At 32.0% G+C, this 25,496-nt stretch overlaps 3 protein-coding genes across 3 annotated transcripts; all 3 read left to right on the top strand.

The window, feature by feature from the left end:
- The first annotated feature begins 3,533 nt into the window (after positions 1-3,533).
- LOC114185169 (carbon catabolite repressor protein 4 homolog 1-like) lies at positions 3,534-10,126 on the top strand. Its single transcript, XM_028072737.1, is given in 13 exon segments — positions 3,534-4,032; positions 4,035-4,080; positions 5,446-6,190; positions 6,611-6,697; positions 6,787-6,870; positions 6,950-7,036; positions 7,126-7,209; positions 7,649-7,702; positions 7,785-7,876; positions 7,977-8,091; positions 8,202-8,346; positions 8,442-8,596; positions 9,939-10,126. Coding segments are annotated over 12 exon segments (1,797 nt in total). The 5' UTR covers positions 3,534-3,923; the 3' UTR covers positions 8,591-8,596; positions 9,939-10,126.
- A 3,308-nt stretch (positions 10,127-13,434) lies between these two features.
- LOC114164383 (protein WHAT'S THIS FACTOR 9, mitochondrial) lies at positions 13,435-16,233 on the top strand. The gene is made up of 2 exons (XM_028049037.1): positions 13,435-14,872; positions 15,855-16,233. The coding sequence occupies exon 1, from the start codon at positions 13,476-13,478 to the stop codon at positions 14,793-14,795; it is 1,320 nt and encodes a 439-aa protein (XP_027904838.1). The 5' UTR covers positions 13,435-13,475; the 3' UTR covers positions 14,796-14,872; positions 15,855-16,233.
- A 2,960-nt stretch (positions 16,234-19,193) lies between these two features.
- On the top strand, positions 19,194-21,835 carry LOC114176167. Its single transcript, XM_028061116.1, has 2 exons — positions 19,194-19,856; positions 21,015-21,835. The coding sequence occupies exons 1-2, from the start codon at positions 19,332-19,334 to the stop codon at positions 21,540-21,542; spliced, it is 1,053 nt and encodes a 350-aa protein (XP_027916917.1). The 5' UTR covers positions 19,194-19,331; the 3' UTR covers positions 21,543-21,835.
- Positions 21,836-25,496: the final 3,661 nt, after the last annotated feature.

Raw genomic sequence — 25,496 nt, 5'->3', positions numbered from 1 at the left:
TTATATAAGAAAAAACGTGGAATGGTTGAGGTGTTGCAATAAAGAATATCATTTGGGACCACTTGTGTTGGCAGATTGAAGACCTTTTATTTTCATATGCTCTATATTATTTTTTTTTTCTCCTTTTTTGTTTTTGTCGATATAAAAACTGTTAATATTTAAGAACTTGCAAAGCAAATAAAATGGATATTTTGAAGAAAATCATTACAGGATAACATTTTGTATACAAAATAATATGATAATATATCTTGCAAACTTTGCATAGGACTACTAAAAGAACTCATTTTTTATAAATTTTGTTTATTTTTTTAAAAAATATTTTTAAATTTTATTATGATAAAAAAATTGTAAAAATTTATTGTTAATTTATTTGCAGAATATTTTATATAAAATACTTTTCATAACAAATTTTATAAGAAATACTTACGAAATTTTATAATTTTATAAAAAATAATTATAAAAAATTACCTATTAATTAAAATTAAAAAAAAATAATAAACAATTTATTTTTTAAAATTTTATAACAAATTCATTATGAAAATTTTTAATAGTTGATGAACCATGAACATAGTAAACTTTATCAACCATGAATATCTATGATTAAAAAATCTCCGACTAAATTAAAAGTAACATTTCTAAATATATATTATAAATTTAAACTTAACTTACTTTTAAAAATGTAGCTAAATCATATTTATAATTAATTTGATAACAATACAAAATAAATAACCAATGGACATAAAATTAGTATCAAAATAAATCTTTTAAGTATCATTTTTATACTTTCCACCTATTACTAATTTCAATCCCAAACTTTAACTTAATAAATAGGACTGTTCCATCAAAGTATTACAAGTTCATATGTATAATATCTACTATTCTTATCTATAATATATTATTTTAACATGCTTATACACAAATATGTTAAATTAACAAGAAGATTAAACAAGTTTTTTTATTTATATAAAATTGATTATTAATTAACTACATGGTTTCAAGCATATGAGAAAATGTTTGACACTTTTTATCTTCGGACAAAAAAAATTAAATTGAGAGTTTCAGCAAAAAAGTTTACAAGGAAATTGAATTAATTGTATGGTATGGAGACATTTTTTTACCAAATTTCTCACTAGATAAACTTAGGACTAAGTTAAGAATGTAGCTGATACATTTTTGAGAAAAAATGGTTATTATTGAATATGTTTATAGAGGTACCACAATAAATCTAGATATGCAAATTTATATTTATTATGATCCACCAGACTCAATTGGTTTCTTAAATTATGCTTTATTAAAAAAATTGTTTAATCTATACGACAGAAGAGACAAAAATATATAGTTTTATAAAATAAAAAAATAATTGAGCTAAAATATGCTACTGCTATTGTTTTATTTGTACATTTACACGTACTTTTTACTTTGCTAAATAAAAAAAGTAGCTAATTTACCAATTCTAAAGTTAGAGAATAAAAAAGTTTGAAAGTGAGATTGATATAATGTTTTTTCTTGATGGTCGATATTGTGATTTAATTAAATTATTATCAATATGACAATATCTATTATTATGTTGTTTTATTTCATTGTCACTATCCATACACAATTCATAATTCAATAATAAAAAAGATCAAAATAACAAGCAATTTAAGTATTCAATATTTCATATTCAGGAAAAGATTCATAGAAACAACATACTATTTACATGAAAACCATAATTCAAACACAAAACTAAATAACTTGCATATTGTCACAGACAAATATGAATTCACAAAATTGAAAGACTAAGGACCCGTTCGTTTGTATGTATTGTCCTGTAGAGAATGATTTGTGAGGGTGGATTTTAAAAAAATTTATGTTCTCATGATACGATTTGAAAAGAAAAGTAGAGATGGATTTGCGAGATTAGTCTGAAAGTTCATCACTTCATTTTGCAAGGATTTAAGAAGATAATATATTATTTTACATTTATACCCTCTTTCAATTTTATATAAATATATATTTATTTTAATTATTAATTATAATATACTATTATTATTTTATTAATTATATATATATATATATTTTATTTATTATTATAATTTATTATATATATATATATATATAATAAATTATAATAATATAATATATATATATATAATTAATAATATAATAATCATTAATAATTAAAATATTATTTAAAATATAATAATTCATATATTTATATATAACAACTAATAATATATATAAATATATATTTATTTTTTTATTTTAAGATTTCATATAATTTAAATATTTTATTTAATTTGTATTAATTAATTATAGTTATTTTTATAATATTAAATTACAAAATTATATTTTTATTAAGGGTATTTTAGTAATTTTTTAATTTTATCTATTTTTACAATTAATTTTATCTATCACATCAATCAAATCTTTCACTAACTTTTATAAAACTTATCTTCAAATCTACTCACTTTACTTTCTAAATCCACTCAAAAAAACACAAAAATTCATCTATCCAAATCTACACAAATCTATCTTCAAACTCTCTCCCATATCCACTCCTTCAAGTGAACACACCCTAATGCATAATAATCCCATTAGAGTAGGAGATTGAACCCAATCAAAAATATATATAATATATATATATATATATATATATATATATATATATATATATATAATATTCTTTCATTTTATACTTTGATATCGGATTATAAATCGGGAGACCTGAGTCATGTTTAAAAGAAATGATTAAATGTTTTTGGTTTTTTAGGTTTAAAATTAGTTTATTTTTAAAATTTGTGATCAATTTAGTCATTTATATTTAGAAATACTTAAATATAGTCATTTTAATAAAATTTGGTTAAGTTGATCATAAAATATATTTCAAACATTAAATAAATTTAACAAAATTTAGATAAAACGACTAACTTTGTACATTTTTAAAAATAAAAGTCTAAATTGATTAAAAATTTTAAATAAAAACTAATTTTAAATTTTACTTGAGAGACAAAATCGTATTTAATTTTTTTCTAAAAAGAATGAACATTGTATTAACATATTTTCAATCACTATATATCATTCTTAAAAAACGAAAAGTTCATAAATTAATATTGATGGCTGAAAATAACATTTTTTTCTAAAAATAAGCAGAAATATAATTTTTTAAAAATAAAAACATATTTAAGTATTTTATTTAACAATTAAAACTTCACAAAAAATATTTAAATTAATAATAATCACATGAATTAAAAGGACAACACTGTCTTTATTCGATTCCAACATAGATGGATGTTTACAGTAGGAAGGATAGATGTTATTTTTGTAGGTACAATTGTACTAATTGCTTCACAAAAAGCTTAACTTATTTTCACCTGAGCTTAAACTCCTAAAACAAGTATTATAAATATTATAATATTTTGTTATAATATATATGGATTTATGATGATGTGAGTGTAAAAATGGAATAAAATAAAATGTGAGTATACAGAGAAAATAGGAAGAAGAGAAAACAAAGTCATAATGTATTCATAATTATAACCCATAGATCCTCTTTCTCTCTCCCCACAAGGTCTCAATAATTAAAAAAAAAATAAAAAACAAGGAGGAAGAAGCGGAAGGGAAGGGATTAGTTCCACTCCCCTGTAAAACCCTAATATCTTCAATCTTATATTATTTATTTTTCTGTTTCTCTCTCTAGAACCCAACTTTCTCTCTCAAGAACGTCAAATCTCGATCCCTCCCTTTCCCTGCAAGATCCGGGGGTGGTTCCGATTGCGCAACAGGGTTTGGATTGGGCAGGTCCCTCAAGGCTGGCGGGTATTGGGGTGAAGTAAATGGCGGATCCGGCCGGAATCCGGCTCCGCGAGAGGTGCGAGCGTGGTGTTGCGGCGGAGGCGTGGTTGATAGGGTTACAGTGTGGTGACGATTGCCAAGAGTGAAGCATGCTGAGCGTGCTGCGCGTGCACCTCCCTTCTGATATTCCCATTGTAGGCTGTGAGCTCACGCCTTACGTGCTCCTACGCCGACCTGACAAGACCGTTACCACCGACGATGTCCCGAAGCCGCCCCGTTAGACGGCCATTTTTTGCGCTACAAGTGGTTAGTTCTGCTCGTCTATCATTCCTCCCCCCGTTTTTTTTTTCTTTTTCTGAATTCTCTATCGGTTTTTTTCCTACCCAACACTGTTGGTTCCTATTTGTTACCTAAGTGGCGTTTCGTTGTCTATCAGATTTTTCTTTGTTACTCTTAGTTGGTTGATATGTGAGTTTCAATGTCTGCGTGCTTTTGAATTTTGTGTTACTAAAGACAAGAGTGAAGTGTGTATGCTCCTAGATACTTGTTGTTGAGTGTGTATTAGCAGGGTATTTTCTCTCTCTTTCAATGTTTACTTGTATTTTATTTTGGCCCTATTTGGGTTGACTTTTCAATTTTTTTTAGTGTATATTTTGTGGTGATTAAATTAAGCACATTATGGTTATCCAGCAGTTTTGATTATTGCCTTATCAATTAAGGGGATAGTTCAGGTAGTTCTATTAATTTTGTGTCTTTTGATGTCTCCGTGTTGCATTATGACTGAAGTAGAAGTCTGAGAAAAAAATATCGAGACAGGGGATTATAATTGAAAGAAGTTCTTTTTATTTTTCTTTGGTGGTCTCGTGGTTACTTGGGTCCTGTCTCCTTTACTATTTTCGTGAGACTTTTTTTTGCTTATTCATTGTTGTTAATTGATTTTATTATTCAAAATTTCAAGGATAGTATTGAATTCTATTAGGCTGTGATGTATCGCCTGATTATATTTCGTTTTTGGTTCTAGTCTTTAGAAGTATCAGTCTGCGCAGGTTTTCATTCACAAACTAGTTTGCATTTGGAATGCTATAACATATTCCACCTTCTCAATAAATCACTATCCAAGTAAAGTTTTATTCAGAAGCTCCCAATGCAAAATAATGAATTTCCTTTCCATCAATTTGTATGTGATTATTGCGATTTCATGTGTGTAGGAGAGGACAATGTGTGTAGTAGGTTTAATCAATCTGTCAGGGATGGCATCTCATCTCTGCTGGTGTTTTTTGCTGATGAATAGACATTGCCTAATGTATCTGGTCCAGTTATAATGTTAGTCATGTGTTTACTTGATACATGCTTTGATGTAATTCTATTTCATAATTTAGTATGATGTGTTTGGTGTTATCTGTTTTTTCACCTTTTTTTTTGAAGTTTGGACCTGTATAGAACTATCAAAGTTATTCCATTATTACCCTAAATTGGATAACTATTGAAAGAGTTTTGTTAATGTTATTAGGTGGATTTTGCTTAAATAATCGTTTGATAATTTTGATTATGAATTGCACTTTGATCCCCATTTACTACCTTTATGTAATTTTTTGATTGAGCTGATGCAGATCTAAGTATTGAACCTTTTCTGCTTCTGTCATTTGACACGTGTTTGGTAATCTATGCAAGGTATCGTGTACAGAGTGATAAAAAGGTTGCTGTTTGTAGTGTACATCCATCTGAGCAGGCCACTCTGCAGTGCCTTGGTTGTCTAAAGGCTAAGATACCTGTTGCCAAAAGTTACCACTGCACTCCAAAGTGTTTTTCAGATGCTTGGCAGCATCACCGTGTCTTACATGATCGTGCTGCAAGTTCAGGTAATGAAAATGGAAATGAGGAAGAAGAGTTATTTGGGCGATTTAATAATTCTGGATCTGGATCAATCAGTACCACCTTATCTTCCTCTGCATCAAGTGCTAGTTTGACAAACGGGTCTGCACCCGTGTATCCAGCTGCCATTACTCAACGAAGTGGTGGTGAAACTTGGTTTGAAGTTGGACGATCCAAGACGTATACACCAACAGCTGATGACATTGGTCATGTCCTTAAATTTGAGTGTGCTGTAGTTGATGCAGAGACTAAACTTACTGTAGGGCATGCTAGCACTCTACTAACATCCCGTGTCATTCCTGCCCCCTCGCCTAGCCCACGCCGAATAATACATGTTGAGGGGATGGGACATTTGGATGCTGATGCACGTATAACATCATCAGGAACATTTACTGTTCTATCATACAACATATTGTCTGATTCATATGCCTCAAATGATCTATACAATTACTGCCCTTCATGGGCTCTTTCCTGGCCATATCGCAGGCAAAATTTGTTACGAGAAATAGTTGTTTACCGTGCTGATATTATTTGTCTTCAAGAGGTATGCAAATGCTCTTTTGGCTATGATTTTATTGGCCAATAAACTACTTCTAATAACACTACTGATCCTGAACTCATTTATTTCCAAGTTTTCTTTTGATAGTCATGTTCAATTTCAAATGGTTTATATAATAAGGCTTTATTATGGACTTGGGGACATGAAACAAGGTTTCCACCAGTAGCTCATTGTAATATTTTATTTTGAATGTTGATTGCTAGTGGTTTTGAATGAATTTTAAATAATTAGGGCTTAAATTTCCATGCTTTTACATGGGTGGATTTCAATTTTTTGGGGGGCTGGGGGCTGGGGTTGTTGTTGCTGGAAGTGGTATGATGTTCTAGTAAATGCATTACTTAGAATGCATTATATTCAACATTCTAATAATTTCTATTGCGTGACATGCAATCTATATTTTCCCAGGTTCAAAGTGATCATTATGAAGAATTTTTTTCTCCTGAACTGGACAAACATGGCTATTATGGTCTTTACAAAAGGAAAACAAATGAGGTTGTTATAGTATTCTGATTTATTATGGTTTGATTCATCGTTTTTTTAAATTCCTTTTTGATGTTAAGTCATTTATGGTCGGTTTGCAGGTATATAGTGGCAACGTTAATACAATTGATGGGTGTGCGACATTCTTCCGTAGGGACAGATTTTCACATGTGAAAAAATACGAGGTTGAAATTTGTGTGTATCACTGTATGTCTGTTCTCTTTGGTTTGTACACAACATAAAGGGATATCTGCTTGTTTGCAGGTTGAATTTAATAAGGCTGCACAGTCTTTAACAGATGCTGTGATTCCAACCACTCAGAAGAAAACTGCCTTGAATAGACTGGTTAAGGTAGCTTATTGCACTAAAGATTGCATATTACTTTGAAATAATGATTCTCTTATTGTGGAGTCCTTACCACGTTTTCTATACATTCTTAGGATAATGTTGCATTAATAGTTGTTTTAGAAGCAAAAGTTAACCAGCCTGTTGACAATCCTGGGAAAAGACAGCTTCTTTGCGTGGTAAACTCTTACTTTTCTTTATTTGTTTCAACCAAGATGGTCTTGCATTCTCTTACCTTCAAGGTCCATGATGTATACTTTATATCTATGTTGTATGCCTTTTGTTTTCTCAGGGTGCTCTCTTCTTAGTCATGCATTGTTATAACAGTTTTTGTAATATCTGTTTATGGCTTTTTGTCTTAAGCAGCTTTTGGTTTATTATTTTTAGGATGATGGTTGTTCTGATACAAGAACTCTTGATTTTCTTTTTACATAAATTAAGTCTAAATGTTTAATTTAATGCGTGTATGGTTTAGTTCCTTTTTTTTGTTTAAATCATCATTAGGTCAAATAAAGATATGCAATATTTCACTCGTCCCTTTTTGTGAGTTTGGGTTAAATTACTTTTTTTAGTAACACAATCTCTATTACTAAGTCATATATTGCTTGTGGATTTTAGGCAAATACCCATGTAAATGTTCATCAAGATTTAAAGGATGTCAAACTCTGGCAGGTAAGTAATTTCTTTTGCTTCATCATATTGAATAGTGTGTTTATTTGGAACATGACACTTATGAATTTCCTCTTCTTTTTAGGTGCACACTCTTTTGAAAGGATTGGAGAAAATTGCTGCTAGTGCAGACATTCCAATGTTGGTTTGTGGGGACTTTAATTCAGTTCCAGGAAGGTCTGTTTACTTTCTGGTTATATTATTTGTTTCTTCTGCAAGGGTCTTTTATTATTGTCAATAATTTGTTTCTTAAAGTTATTTTCTTATTTTTCTGTAGTGCTCCTCATGCACTTCTTGCAATGGGAAAGGTAGACCCATCCCATCCTGATTTAGCTGTTGACCCACTTAATATATTGCGTCCTCACAGCAAGCTGGTTCATCAGTTGCCACTGGTAATGTATTGAAGAATTGCTTATATATTATGTATTTTCCCCAAAATGGTTGTTCCTGATTTTAGTTGTTTTTTTTTTCTTTTCTGGTTGTGGATTTATCTCAATTTTAGGTCAGTGCTTATTCATCCTTTGCAAGAACGGTTGGTCTTGGATTTGAGCAGCATAAACGGAGACTAGACAATGCAACAAATGAACCTTTATTCACTAATGTAACCAGAGATTTTATTGGCTCTCTAGATTACATATTTTACACAGGTGTGATATCTTGCAATGATGTAATTAATGTGATCAACTTAACATCCTGGTCATTTGTTTACAGTTTATGAAGTGATGTCTTTTTGTGGTTTCAGCGGATTCATTGGTTGTGGAGTCATTGTTGGAACTATTGGATGAGGAGAATTTGAGGAAAGACACAGCACTTCCTTCTCCTGAATGGTCCTCTGATCATATAGCTCTGTTAGCCGAGTTTCGCTGCTGCAGGAATAGATCTAGGCGATGACTTCAGGTGCCATCATCTCTTCCCTTATTATTATTATTATTATTATTATTATTATTTTATATTTTCTTCTTTTGTGCTTGATTAGTGTTAGTGGTTATCATCTTTCTGGAAAGATCAACAACTTGGCATTTGTAATTCTGTCATAATTAATGAACAGCTTAAGACTCATTTTCTGTTAGCATTGAAATTCAAAATGTGTATTGGAAAGCCTATATTCATACTTGTGAATTGAAGTTTACTACTTAATTCATAAAGAGTTAGTTATACAGCTGGTTGCATCCTGATTTTACATTATTTATTGCATTGTTCGCTTTTATCACAAAATTAAATTTGATTTAAAAGTAATTGATCTAAATTGTTTATATTTTCTTTTTATTTCTTTCTATTAATTTCTATTCTCTTCTAGTAGACATAGCTTCTTTAAGCTCCTTAAAGCCTATTGCCATTATATCAGTCTCTCGATATGAGGGTTGTCCCAAACACAATTCTACTGCTACATCTGTCTGTCCATGTAAGAACCTTTGCCACTATAGTCTACGGATTGTAGGTAATTAGTACTAGGCATATTTACTGGTAGCTTCATGCTTAAGTTGGTGAAACTGCAACACCAATATGTAAGTTTATTAATCCATGTACTAGGCATATTTTCGATCTTCCTCTATGTGCAAGACTATTGATTACAGAGTGAAGAATGAGATTTACCTTACCACTTTGAAGTGTTTTTGGTGATCTTAACAACAAAGTATAGTAAGTCAAGAATGTGAATGAGCACGCCAACATTGATGTAATTTTGGTCTCATGACCTTGCTGTTTGACACATTGAAGTATAAAAAGAAATAATAGATGATTCCTTGGCTGAGATTAGGGCAGCAAATGACTTTAGAGGAATGCTCATTTTCGTTGGCTGAGAGATGGGAAAGAGTGGGAATTGTGAAGGGAGAGATGATGAAAGTGCCTGAAGTTCAAAATAGTTTGATATAGGAGTCTTTTGTTATTGGTCCCAAGAACTTCAAGCGATGCATGCATTGATAAAATAATACTGCAGTGTATCTGATACCAAAAGAAAATTTGTCCTCTGGTATTGAAAAATTTCCATTCGGCATGTTGACATTGTTAAGTTAAATGATTTTAGATGAAAAATTTCACCATAATAAGGAGGATACGTATTTGCATCTGCTTTACTTACCCTTTTGCTGTATTGCTGACTGCACTTTACAGAAGTGCTGGTTGTAGTTTATTTTGTCTTTTTCGGTCTTTTGATACGTATTGCTCAGTACTGCAGTTTAAGTTGGTGTCTTTTTCGGTCTTTTGATACGTCTTGACGATGTTTTCATTTTGTGTAGGTCAGATCCAGAGAGACACAAAGAAAAAAGGTCGAAAGAAACGTTTGGTTGATAAGTTATTGTAAAAGTGGTAGATCATACCTTTGTCTTTTTCCCAGGTATCTCCTTGTGGGGGGCCTTGAAATGATCTGCTTTGTATCATGTCAACTTTGCCTTAGAAAAATTATGATAATGCCTTACTTATTTTCGCCCATATCTTGCCCAATCGTTTTCCTTATAAACTAAATTTTCTTCGTACGTTTCCATTGGGTTCTATACATGTATCAGTTAACTAATCGCCCCATTCTCAATCCCTTCCGTTCATGTGGATAATGAGCTTGGGACTTTCAATATCTCTCACTACTGTAGCGAAAATATTCAGAGTTTAGGCTGTTTTGTATCTGCAATGATCATCATAAAGCTGACAAATTCAAAATGTTATATTGATATAAAATAGAAAGTGGTTACGAGAATACTAATATGTAGATTTAATTTAATTTTACCGCCTAAGTGTAATTTTTTATTACTTTTGTTGTTCAATCAAAAAGTTATTAAATGAGTTTGGCTGTTATAGTTGTTACTCAAAAGTAGTATACGTCTTACGTGAACACCATGTAGGGTGAATTGTTGAGCATTATCCATTCTTAGTAGCATATGCATGCTCAACATTTTTATAAAGCTTTCCTTTTTGGATTTTCTTGTTTTTAGCATTTTGGTTCTTGATTTCTACCCTTGGTTTTTAGTTTTTCCCTTAGTTCTCGACTTTTCTCCTTAACAATGTGTCTTGTGCACTTGAAATGGTTTATGTAGGTCATGCATGTTCTTTTTTTTAACACTTCCTATTATAGCGGCTAAATTCAATCGAAAAATATTACTTGTATTGGTCTACTTTAGCGGAGTTATGGTTCAAGGAAACCATATGAGCATTGGGAAAGTTATATTAATTAGAGTTATTCTACTGAAAATAAATTTCAGTGGTAAAATTGACTTCTAGCTATTTGTTCATCCACTAAGGCATGTTCTTTTTTGAAGCAAAATTTTTGTTATTCATTGTATTTTTTATGCAATTCAAAGAATGGACCAATCTTGATGTGAATGGAGTAATCATGATATGATCTTGTGGCCGACTCATTGTAAGATATAGACAAAAAAACTCTGTAAGTTTGTATGGTGTTGATTAAGTTAAAATTACGTCTAGATTTTGACAATGTATGTTATCAAATTCTAGTTGTCGATTATCGACAAGATTACAAAACTGGTCATCATAAATGTTATCTGGTACTATGTTGAGAATAGAGAAACTCGTGTTGAATTTTGTGTGTTGTGAATACAGAAGAATATTTTTATTTATAATGAGGAAAATATGCAATAATAAAGAACAAAATTAACATATAATAGTGATAAATATTTGATAAGATGTTTTCGTATAAAATTATATTATATCTTTCAATTTAAAATACCCAAACTATATTTCTAACAGTGATCGATTTTCTTTATTAGACAACTTAATCACTGGATTTCTTTATCAGTGATAGTGTAATATTTGGTGTAATTACATATCTTTTTTTATCTATATATTTCTCTCACAGTCGCTACTCAAGGAAGTACGAATTTTCTTAGGTGTACACAGCATATGGTCAAGAAGTTACATATGAACAAAAAAAAGAAATTTATCTGTTTATCTCCATGGACAATTGACATCTGATTAAACATGAGAACTATTCTATGCAAGAAAAATTCATAGTTGTATTTCTAACATTTGAAGTTGAAAAATTTGGAAGCAGAGAAATTAAAGAAAGACAACATAATGGACTTTAATTTAATTTTACAAAATTAATTTATACGATAAAATCTGTATTTATTTACATACTCTGTGATTTAATTTTATCTTTAAACGAAATTACATCTCAAACAAATTTTGTTAGAAATACATGGATTAAACACATAATAACCAGAAGGAAATTAAAGAAGTGAATCATACTTCATCGCCTGGACTTTAAACCTGCATGCCATGATATAATTAGCTCTCTTCAATTCCCTCCTCTCATCTTCTCTTTTGGAAAGGTTCAGTTATTGGCTTTGTACACTGTAAGAGCATTTGGTGGGTATTTATAGTAGTAAAGAATGTGTATGAATGAAAGCTATACATTTAGCTTCTTATATAATTGCTCAATTCAACCTAACCCTAACCCTAAATTCAGACTAAACCTTTTTCGATCTTTGTTTCATATATCTCTAAATGGTTTTGTGGAACTTAAACCAACTAATAAACAATAAACAATTATGAGAAGTCGAACAAGTCACTGTATATACACACAAAAGTACTAGATTCATGTTTTGTGTACTTATGAATACTTGTTTAAGAATAATAACCTTTTTTGTTTACCTTAATTTGAGTGCATTGAAATAAGACACTATCTCCACTGTTGTGTAGTCTTTTCCAACAGGGGTTTCACCATCTAAATGATATAGGGTTGTGTTATTTTTGTGGGAAAGTAATTGAAAGGAGCATGCATTGATTCATATATGGTCACAACAACACTGTGAAGATCCCTCATCTTTCTGCAACACCATACCAGTGAAGAAAGAGATAACAAACATGCATGTATCATAATCATAATGGAATTCAAACTGTTTTTTCAGATAAAGAAAGATAAGGGAAAACAGTATATAATAAATAAAAAATTGAGATATTAACTGTAATTAAAATTTAAAAAAAAAACTCAAATTTTTAAAAATTTACTTCAATTAGGGTTTTAGTTTTTTAATATAAGATATTGAAAAAAAGGAACTGTTACATGAATTATTATATATCTTATACAGAACAAAGTTATATTTAAAAGTAATTTTGATAAGAAAAAAAAAGTTGAAGAAAATTTTGATCATGTATTATTGTAGATCAATAAGTTGAAGTTCAAACAGGCATTAAAAGAATAAATTTAATATTCGTAAGACCGACAACAAATTTAAAATGTGTATGGTTCGACGTAAGAAAAAGTACTTGCAATATTTTTTTTTACACAACGTTTGTACTTTTAATAATTTGTGATTTGTTCTTTCAATAATTTGTGATTTGTAATTGTTGTCGGGATATGCCAGAAAAATGATACATTAAAGTACACATGTATTTCTCAAAATAAGCATCTAAATGTAGAATTAAAAGATAATTCTAGCTTTATAAATTGATTTTAAGGATGAGTTTAGTAGAAATAAAAATAAGAAATGAGGAAGAAGGTGAGAAAAAAAAAGTGGTTTAGTAGGTGAGAATAAAAATGTTATGAATCTCACTTTTTACTTAAATGTGATGAGAAAAAATTTTTGCAATATAACTCATTGTGTTTTATATTTTTAACCTTTTTTAAGATTGAAAGCCTTTCACGATTAATAAAAAGAGGATGTGGTATGCTTTTCAATTTTTTATAATAAAAATATATATTGTAAAAATAACATTATCTATGACATTTTTTTTCTCCTCAGGATGATTGATGTTTATAAAGCTTATATTATTCCAAGAATAAAAAATATGGTTTTTGTTGGGCCGGTAAGCCTTATATTTTGGGCCGATGTTTTATTGGACAGTGGGTGAGGGCCCATTGGCTGACGGTGATGATGGCCGAACACGAAGAGGGGTTAGGGGAAGATTGTTGCAAGGTTGGGAGATGAACAAAAATGGCGTCACTCCGTGGATGAAGCAGCAATGGCGGGGCATAGTGAAAGTCCGTTTGAAATGGGTGAAGAACCGAAGCCTCGACCACGTCATCGACAAGGAAACCGATCTCAAAGCGGCATGCCTCCTGAAAGACGCCATCAACCGCTCCTCCACCGCCTTCCTCACGGCGAAATCTGTGGCAGACTGGCAGAAGCTCCTCGGCCTCACCGTCCCCGTCCTCCGCTTCCTCCGCCGCTACCCCACACTCTTTCAAGAGTTCCCGCACCCGCGCTGGCCCTCTCTTCCCTGCTTCCGCCTCACCGACACTGCACTTTTCCTACACTCCCAGGAACTCGCCCTCCACCAAGCTCACCAAAACGACGCCGTCGAACGCCTCTCCAAGCTCCTCATGATGACCCGCTCACGCGCCCTGTCACTCTATTCCCTCCACTCGCTGAAGTGGGACCTCGGCTTACCCGACTCCTTCGAGAAAACCCTCGTCCCCAACTTCCCTAACGACTTCCAATTCGTCAAGTCCAACGGCGTCGCTTCGCTCAAACTAGCACGATGGCCCGAGGAATACGCTGTGTCCGCGCTGCAGCAGAGAAACGAGTGTGGGACCCACTACCGGGAATTCAAGCGGGGACAATCCGCGTTGGCTTTTCCAATGAAGTTTCCGAGGGGTTACGGCGCGCAGAAGAAGGTGATGACGTGGATGGATGAGTTTCAGAAGCTGCCTTATGTTTCTCCCTATGTTGATTCCTCCAAGATTGATCCCAACAGCGATTTGATGGAGAAGCGCGTGGTTGGGGTTCTGCACGAGCTTTTGAGTTTGACTCTGCACAAGAAAACCAAGAGGAACTACTTGAGGAGCTTGAGGGATGAGTTGAATCTTCCGCACAAGTTTACCCGGATTTTCACCCGGTATCCCGGCATTTTTTACCTCTCATTGAAGTGTAAAACGACCACTATTACTCTCAGGGAAGGGTACCAGAGTGGGAAACTGGTTGACCCGCACCCTCTTGTCCGACATAGAGATAAGTTCTACCGTGTCATGCAGACGGGGCTTCTCTATCGCGGGGATGGGTCATTGAAACATGACGACAACAATTCGTTGGTGGAGAATGATGAGCTAAGAAGCGAGGATTCTGGGGAGGAAGAGGTTGAAACGAGTGATGAACTCTGTGAGGGTGAATCGAGTGATGAACTCTGCGAGGGTGAAGCGAGTGAATAAGTTTTTTGGTGCTGTATTCTGTTTGTATGATACGAGCAACGGGTATTCTCTTCAAAGATAATTTATTTCCTCCTCCGGTTAGTAGTTCTGCTCCTTACTAACTTGTAACTAGCTTGATTGCTTGGTTCTGTTATTATGTATCACACTGTAAGGAACCTGTGTTGACCCTAATATTTGTTTGATATGTCTTGCCCGTAACAGTAGAACATGCCTGTAGTTTGCTATGTTGTTTTTAACTATTTTAACTCATGCCCTCTGGGTGACCTATTTATTGTGTATCTGAACCTTAAAAATAAATTAGATCTGAACTTAAAAGTTCAGCGGTAGAGTGGAAATCCCTTTCTGCTTTCTAGCTATGTTTGTGGATGGGGCTATTTTCTTTATAAACTGTAAATATTCACGGAAGCCAGATGATCACTTGCTATTGCGTCTCTGCTTTAGGTTGATAGATAATTGGATGTGCTTTTTGTCAAATTTTGAACTCTGATATCTGTCGTGCTATTTTTTAGTTGTTCACGTAACTGGGTAAAGGGAACAGAGTTCTTTTAAGTTAGAAACTTGCAGATACTAAGTAGCAACCAACTGTGGACATTATTAACCATGCCATACCAACAGGCTTCACCATTTTTGGCTAATGTCTACTAGATAATAGTGACATTTTGGTGGTATGGTTGCATCTCTTTGAGAGTTATGTAATAGTTAACTTGATTGATTTACATATTTACATTTCTGCTCACTCAAGCCAGGTTCTGCTTGTATGGATTTGTGTGTACGTTTATCTTAATTTTTTTGAGAAATAAATCATGTTAGAATGATAGAGAAATGCAGTATTTGGTATTCAATTGCACAGAAGGATTGAAAACAACTAGGATCCATGTACCTTTATTGGTAATGCGAATAGCACTCTACATCCACATGATCTGCTTCATTTGTGTTTGTAAATATATACTGGTGCTATGTCGGGTAGAAATGGACGGAGTTTATAATCCACATAGTCTTCTGAGTATTGCATGCATCATTAAAATAATCAGTAATGAACGAAATTTCTTTTCTATCTAGGTTTGCAGGAAATGTTATAGGAGTGTAAAGAAGATAATTTCAGGGCAAGGAAGACGATCTCCCTTCAAAAATTTGTTGCAAGCAAATGTTGTGTACCTGTGTCAGCGGTTTTAATCTATCTTGTCCGAGGCCAGTTTATTATCAAGTATGCTGGAGATCACTTACAGAACTCAAACTCGAAGCGAAAATGATTCATAGACATTATTTTGGCTGCTCTATCAACTAATCATGTTACGGTAATCTTTATTTTTCCCAGTCTGGGTATATGTCAACCAGCACTTACGTTTTTTATTGTATGAAAATTTTAGTTAAAAGATGACAGAAATTGAAGGATATTTTTTCTCTGTTGAGGATTTTTGCAACGAAATATTATGGTGCACTCGGTGGTAGTATACTTACGGAGCTTAGAAACAAAAATAAATAAATAAATCCCTATCTCCTTAACATGTCTATTCATTTTTTCACTCGATCACTTCAATGGCTTTATTCAAAGGAGGAATGGACTCACAGTAAGTAGGACATTTCATTTATGGATCTTAAGGACTACATAGGTTTGGGTTTTGAATCTAGTAATCAAATCAATAATGGATTTGAGTGTCTTTTTGTTATGTAAGGATTGATGCTTATAATTTATGAAATTCACATGTTTGGCCACCGATGGATAACATGTTGCACTTATTATATGGTCCAAACTATGAAGAAAATCAAGTTTTGTAAAATTCTAATCCAAAAGGCAATCTCCTACGACCGAATCTCATAAAAACGTTAGGAAAACTATTGAGATTCCCTCATTACAAATTTCACGATGTCATAAGAAAAAAGGAGATATGAAATAATCGCAGTGAATTTGGCCATACCAGATAATGGCATTTTTTGTTTGTATGTACCATTTTTAAATGACTCTGTGGTAATTATGCCACATCCTCCATCTGTTTGCCAGTGATTTTATTGCCTTATTTATCTTGTGCCTCTTTCTCTCAAGAACAAAATAATTGTTCTTTCTTTCTCTATCCCTATGGTATTTTCATGCAGCTTCAGGGACTGTTGCAAAAGTTTAAATTGCCCATGTGTCCTAATTTTTAATTAGGCGTTTTAAAAATATATTTTGGATTAATTTAGATATGTAGTCCAGATTGTATAATTTTAAATATATTTTTGGATCTAAAGGATTTATGCATTACATAATTTGAAATCTATATTAAAAATGTTTTTCAGATTACTGAATAAGTATTTGGATTGTACAATCTGAAAATGTGTTTTGAATTAAACAGATTTTTTAAATTGTGTAATTCAAAATACATTTATGAATTGTATTTTTGCCGCACAGTAAGCAAAACATTACGAGGTGTTGAAAGAAAACGTTGAAATAATTTACCGAACCTCTGGTTGGAGCCTTCATTCTCAAACAAATTCCTTCCTTTACCTATCATGAACAGTTATGGAAAGGGTTATTGTATCATAGATTATCAATTTATACATGAGATTTACTGTACTCTAATTGTTTTTTAACTGTATCATACATTTACTATAACTTTTTTTTCTTAATTCACAATACTTAAACTTAAAATCTTAACACCGAATTTAGAACCCTTAGACCAATAAGTTATTAGTACTTTAATATGTATAGTCTTTTTTCTCTCTTAAAACCTTAACTTGACACTATTTATGTAACTTTATCGCATAAATATTGATTTGATTAAATAAACTCTTTAACGAGATAAATATATATCAACACAAATTTATTAACAAAAGAGCATTCAAGCAGTCAATTATACCTTAAAAAAAGAATTAATGTAAATATATTCAATCTGCAAATATTTAAAAAATAAGGAAATTGAAAAGATTGAATAATGAAAGAAATTTAAAATGAAAATAATAAATAATATTTGAAAAACTGTCTCACACTATAAAATATCGTAGTCTATCATATAATTCTAAATTTAAAAGACACTATTGCCAAGAGAATAAATAAATCTGAGCTAATTGAAAAATAATAAAAGTGGAAGATACGACAAAATTAAATGTGTGTGGGCCACACATGTCATAAAAAGTCAGCCATTCTACAGACTAAAACTACCCTCTTGGTTTCTAGGACAAACATATTTAATTCGTATAGTCAGAAGAGAAAAATCGTTTTTAATCTGAATCATGTTGTAAGTTTTAATAAAAACACAAGACACTCTTATCACTCAGTTTAGCAGTGATATTAAATTTTCTTACAAGAAATTTAAGTTACACAATCATCTAAATATTTATTTAATTAAAATTTGAACTAAGTACAATATAGAAAAAAAAATGCAAATTTTCACCAGAAGAAACTTATCTGAATTTTTGGATATCCATATTGAAGTCGCTATCGCATTGGATTTGCAGCTAATAGATGAAATGAATTGCATAATCCAAAATATGTATTTGGTCAACAACTTTTTTTCTTCCATTTTTAGTCGCAACTTCTACCTTGCTTTAAAATATGTATCCTAAGAAATGAAGTTTGGAACTGTCCCACTATTTTCTTTCAGCCTTAGCTTCTCCATTTTTCATTTCCAAAATTCTGAACAATAAGTGCAACCACATTACATTAGTGCGTGAGTTGAAGATACTTAAAATCTTTGCCAGAAAATCAGGAACCAAAAGAAAGCAAAGAAAATGAAAATGGCACCGAACTACCAGAAAAGGAATTATTGAAAATGGTAGAGGATGTGGACACGTCAACAGCATTGCATTGCATTGTAGCCATTGCCTCCCTTAAAAGCTCCTTCTTCTCCTCAAGGTTACCAAATACACCACCCCACCACACTCTTACTTCAAATCCCACGCGCCTACTCTATTATATTTTTCTTTTACTTTTTTAATATTCTATTCCAAAGTAATTGTTAAAATTTCATTCTATTCCATCACTATTGTGAGAAAAGATGCGGAGCACGTGAGAAGCACAAGATGATGAGAAGAGTGTGAGGAACGTGGATTTCCTCCAATCAAAAGAAAAAGAAGGCATGGAATAACCTGCGACACTTCCACTCAGTCAAAACCCTTTTCAAGAACCATGTCACTTGCTCCAACCAACAACACCGATTCTATTTACTTTTCCTTCTTACTTCTCCTCGTACTTCATGCGTGCCCACAACTACGATCCTTAATATACACCATATGTATTTTCACCTACTTAAATATAATTTTATTTCCTAAATTTAGATGGAAAATTAAAATTTATTTCTTTTATATTTTAATATATTTTGGTCTATAAATAATAGCTATTATATTTAGATTTTTTATTTGATAGGGTTGGGTGGATGGTGTGTCACAGACACGCACTTCTCATGCGTGTGTTTTTAGAAGGTGAAGAAGCTGTCGTGTTCCTTTTTAAGAAAGAGTGGGAGTGTGTTTGCATTGCATACATTACATTTACATACATTGTCCCATTCCACAGCTTCTGCTGTTTTGTGTGTATCTGAGAGAGAGAGTGATCTGAGGAAGAAGATGGGTCGTTTGGCGACATTATCGGAAGAACCCATAAACGAACAAGAGAAGAGAAGCAGGTCGTGCAAGAAATGGCGGAACTGGAACTGGATAAAGACGCACTTCTTCCACAAGAAACCTGACCTCAAGATCTTGCTCAGCGTCCTCGCTTGTCCTCTCTTCCCCGTCCCTCCCCACTCCAAACCCCACGCCCCCCTCAACCAGCTCTCCTCCTCCGCTCAGTATATCATCCAGCACTTCACCGCCGCCACCGGCTGCCGCAACCTCCACACCACCGTCAGAAATGTCTTCGCCACCGGCAAGGTCGAAATGTGGGTCGTCGACGACGTCGGCAACACCGGGGTCTCCGAGAGAGGCTGCTTTGTCATATGGCAAATGCTCCCCGACAAGTGGCAGATTGAGCTCGTCGTCGCAGCTCAGAAGGTTGTCGCCGGCAGTGATGGCACCGTCGCTTGGCGCCACACCCCCTGGATTGGCGCACACGCCGCCAAAGGCGGCGTCCGTCCCCTTCGACGCGCCGTTCAGGCAAGTTCAATCGTTAATTTTAAGTTTACATGTCTTCATGTTCTATCTATTATTTCTTTTTTATGTATTATCAAGATGAATCTGAAAAGGATAACCTCTGAAAAATTGAAAATAAAAAATGATTTTAACAGTTAAAATACTAAACTTAAAGGACTAAAGATAGTTTTGAAATATCATTGTAGTCTCTCATATATAATATATTTAAAAATTAAAATGATATTTAAAGATTTAAAATCAAATCCATCTTAAATGGCTAAAGATATAATTAAATAAAAATTGAAATCGGGGTCATGCAAAACGTAAAAGTAAAATTGGGAAGATCATAAACTTTAGTAATCTGAATTGTTTAATAGTTTGTCCATTACCTGTTGTCTTAATAAATTATAATTAGTGGCGTGTCCTTGGTTTGTTTCGGGGTAGTAAGTAAGATTTGTTGATATTTAATTCCGATAGTGTTGTTGGTCGTGTTTATCGGATCCGAGTCCCAATCTAGTGAGAGTGAATTTTAAATTCCGGTGGCTCTTGATCGAGCCTTGGCTATGAAAAATAAGAGTTACGAATGTTTAAGCCACTTTAGAAATGAAATATCTGATGTAAATGATACGCACCACTCCTAATTAAATTAACGTTTTTGAATTTTCTTTTCAAAATTCACGAATGCTGGTTGCTGAGGGTTATGGTTCATTTGAATTAATCTCGGAACAATTTTTCCACAAATGACAGGCCAATATAACGAATGGATCTTTTTTTCCTACTAAATTCCCTTCATTTGTTGCATCTAACCACATTCCTCTGTTTCCTTTTCTTATTTATGGAGGGGCCTATGATGATGACCATGTGTGATTGTTTTGGCACGACTTACTTAATTCAAGATTCTCTTATAAAAAAATAAAAAAAAAGTCTTCAAAGATTACTAAGATCTTATTGTGTGTGTTAACCACCACATTGCAAACATAATTTCGAAATTCATTCTGTAACCAGAGTTGGGAAAAAAAAAAAAGTAGTTTGTGGGGGAAAAAGTGGGTTTGGGTCTAGCATGAAGAAGTAGGTGATTTGACATGATCGGCATCTTAAGGTGGTGGGTTTGGCAAATTGGCAGTGACTGGTTGTGTGAGAGCCACAGTCTTAAACCAGAATTGACTTGTACTATTGTTGTAGGGACTGGACCCATTGGCAGTGTGTGGTGTATTCTCCGCGGCGCAATACATGGGAGAAAAAGAAATGTCAGGCATGGATTGTTTCGTGCTAAAGCTTTCAGCAGATCAGAAGGAGCTGGTTGAACGGAGCGACAACACTGCTGAGATGATCAAGCACGTTGCATTTGGTTACTTCAGCCAGAGAAATGGTCTACTGGTGCACCTAGAGGATTCCTACCTCACCAGGATTCAATCCCCTGGGACACACCCCACGTATTGGGAGACCACAATGTCAACAAAAATTGATGATTACCGAATGGTGGATGGTGTGATGATTGCACATGCTGGGCATTCAACCGTGATGATCACAAGGTTCGGGGACAATCTGAAGACAGGCCCTGCCATCACACGGTTGGAAGAGTCGTGGAGCATTGATGATGTTGCATTCAACGTCCAAGGCCTCTCCATGGACTGCTTCATACCCCCCAAAGAACTCAACAGAGACTACCCTCAACAGGATCTTCATTGGAGATCACCCTTGCATACATGATTTACTTATAATAATAATAATGCTTACTAACTGTTACTTAACATATAAAATATATGTAGATTGGTTTGTAATTGTGTATTACTGATCTTGGGCATAGATAACAGATTTGGCCATGTGATTGGGGGCATCATAGGTGTCTGTCGGCTATTATTTGTCCATGGAATGTTACTTTTTTGGGTTCCTTGTATTGAAATAGGCTGGATTTGTGGCCGGTTTGTTGGGTACCTTTTGGCTGCTTTAGACTCATGTAAACAACTGTAAAACTCACCTTCTTATGCCACTTCACTCTCTCATATCTTCCTCGCCTTTTTCTTAAATCATCTTTTAATTATTTATTGATTTTATTTAGTGATATGATATGATGATATAAAAGTAATTGGAGTGGTAGATTAAAATTGAGTAAAAAAAAGTTGTTCCAAATATCTAAACTATCTATTTTTTCAGTGACCCCGTACTACTTATAATTTTCATAATTTATATCTAGTTTGCAAAGAATTTTTACTGTGACTTATTGGTTGACTAATTAGTCTTTAAATTTGTTAAGAAGATGAGCAACGGTATTTAAAAAAGGAAAATTCAAGTTAATATAAAAGCAGTTATTATTTTCTTTTTATGCAACAGTTCAAAAGTTAATATAGCAAGGTTAATTCACAAATTGCTATACAATACCTGGATAATTTAGGTTTTTTTCTTTTTCGAACATGTGAAAATGTGGGAAGAAGGTATGAAGGTTCTAAAAAAAGTTTTCTCAAATATTATGTATATGCTAAACTGAATGATTGAATGATACAATACAAACCAAATATTCATAAATAGAAGGTGTTAAGTGCAACAGTGATGCAAACTAACTTGAGCCATGAAGCCCACAATGGCTATACATGGATGCTTGTAGGCTTCTACTTCCTGCACCTCCTAATTTTTTAAATGAATAATATAAGTTAAATGTCTACCTATGCACTACTACACTAGAAATGACTTTCGAAACCGTCATTCTGAAGTAAAATAAAAAATAATATATCATTTGAAAATGACTTTTAAACACCTGCTTTAGATTTTTATATTTTGTACTCCAAATTGGGTGTTCTGAAATATAAAAAAACTTTTGGAATAAATAGTGCTTTAGAAAGTATTTTCAGATCCAGAAATATCTTCAGAAACATTCATTTTAATTTTGTTTTCTTACATTCCTCATAAAATTTTTGAAAGTCATTTTTTGGATTTAAAAATATCTTCCGAACATCCAATCCGAAAAATATTTAAGGTAAGAAGGTGTAGGGATTTTTATTATATTTTTAATGAGGGATTGTTTGGAAAGTATCACTTTTATGGGGGTGCAATTAGAAAAACAGAGAGGTGCAGGAAGTAAGAAGCAGACATACTTGTATGTGAAGCCCATTTAGGTATTGGTGATGTATATAGATGTGATATTTGTATTCGTGTTCCGGTAATTTTTTTTTCCTGCACCTCGATAAAAATATTCTACTGTATAGTTTGATTGGGAATGTTTTAAATTGAGGGGTTTGTAAAATTTTTGAATTATGGATAGAGAAACCAAAAGAAAGATTTAATGTTTCAGACACATAATAATGATTATGGTCCATATAATTTTAAACATTTCAGAAAGTTTATGAAAAGTAAGAATTAATTCTTAAATACTACAAAGACAGACTGAAAAAAACACATACTAATCAAATAATATGAATAATGAAGAGGAGAAAGATAAACTTTGTGGAGTTTTCAAATGAAGAGACATAACAACAACTTATCAAAAAATTTCATGTCCTCCAAAGTTAATCTCAAACTTGTGTGAGCTACTATACTTCACAATATTTCATTTCAGTAGAATCCAAAATTGTGTTTAGCTTAACAACCTAAATCGTGTCATATAGTTTATATATTACATACCAAAAAGAAGGAAAACAAATTATTAGTTGATTAATCAAATAAATTTTTAGATGTTTGTTATTTATTATGTCAAAGTTTATTAATGAATAACAATAATAAATTACAGGGTTAAATATATTTTTTATTTATCAACTTTCATTAGAAATTGGAATTAGTATCTATTTGAAATTTTGATTCAATTTAGTCCTCTAGTTTTATAAATGTGTGAATTTAGTCATTTTAACCAAATTTTGTTAACTTTATTTTACGTTTCAAATGCATCTCATGATAACATTTGAGTTGTTTATACCGTTTGATACATTTTTGCTTTAATGTTAGATGTGTAACACGTTTGAAACGTGATATGAACTTGATAAAAATTGGTTAAAATAATTAAATTCACACATTTATAAAGATAGAAAACTAAATTGGTTTAAAATTTCAAAAATAAATTAATTACAATTTATATTTTAAAAGTTAAGGACCACAAATATATTTTAATCTTAAATTATATATAATCTTACAAATCTTTTGAATCATCACAATAGAGCCTTAATAGCCAGCAAACCCAACAATATTCTCAAAACTAAAAAAATGGCACATCCACACTCAACAACACCTCAAAACATCTAGAGACAAAACTAAAACATGTGAGTCTAAGGAAATATCAAGAAATCTACTAAAGAAGGATTTTTGTGGTTAAACTAGTTTATGAATTATCAAACTCATTTAGAAAGGAGTTGCAGATCCCTTTACCCATCATTTGATGTCCTTTTGAGTTAAGCAGCTTCTCCGCCCTCCATTGGAGTTTGTTTTACTTTTTTAATTCACTCATAAAAAGTTGTATGAACTCTTATTTCATTCTACAAAGAAAAATAATGATATTTTGATAGTTAAATTTTGAAAATTTTTCAATAATTTAAGATGATATCTTTTAAATGATTTTCGAATACAAATAAATAAAAAAATGAAAAAATCACTTAAAATATGGTAAAAATTATCGAGTAATTATTAAAAAATTATTTTTCTTCCGTAAAGAAAAGTGTTTTTCCTATGCTCTTTACGCACTTTAAATTTAATAAAAATTAACATTTTATGAAATGTTTGGTGTCCTTCGTTTTAGAGAATTTCTAAGTCATGAATAAGCATGATAATATTTCTATAGTGTATTCTTCATATTCTTACCTTTTTTATTTTATATTTTATTTCATACTTCGTTTCCTTGCCTATTTTATTTTTCATTTCACACTGTTTATTTGAAAACTTCATTTTTTATTTCACACTTTATTTACTTGATGATGATTGCAAGTTTAATAAAGTATCTAGACAAATGTTATTAAGTTTAAATCCTTTTATTGAATTAATACGTCTGTTTTTTTTTTCAAATTTAAAAACAATTACATCACAATAAAATATGTCTAATAAGAAGAAAAAGATGATACGACAACTTCAAATTAAGATATTTTGTTTTATAAATTATTTCCAATCCTTACAAAAATAATATAAACAGTTTTAAATATAAGTTTTGCTTAACATTTTGTAACTTTTAGTTATTATTTCATCTATAAGTATAAGTAAAATATGAATAATAAATATGGTACAATTATATAATTATATAAGCAGTTAACAATAAAAGAAATGAGAATTAAATACAAGAAATTATATATAGTAATAATCTAAATAGGCTCCAATCTTGTAGTACCAACTTGAGTGTTTTTACCGAAAAAAAAACAGAAAAGAAATGGCAAGTGGTGTGATATTATTATTGTTATGGAAATTTCCAATATTTGATTAGATTTTGAGTGGCCTAACAGAAGAATCAAAGTGTGACAGTAATTTAAGTTTGAATGCATTTATTGCGTCCTATCTGTCATCCAATATTAACCAACTAACTCTTTCAGCTGGACCCTCTCAATTAGTTATCGATCACAATCAACAATCTCATGTTCTCTATTTTTTCCTATTACCAAAACTTTTAGGAAATTTTTAATTAAAGCTACTAAAATTATAATAATCAATTTCAATATTTACGAAAAAAAAAACTCAAACAAATGAATGAAATTTAAAAAT

Source organism: Vigna unguiculata, chromosome 1 (assembly GCF_004118075.2).
Source record: "Vigna unguiculata cultivar IT97K-499-35 chromosome 1, ASM411807v1, whole genome shotgun sequence".
NCBI lineage: Eukaryota > Viridiplantae > Streptophyta > Magnoliopsida > Fabales > Fabaceae > Vigna > Vigna unguiculata.
This window is presented reverse-complemented; position numbering and strand designations above follow the sequence as displayed.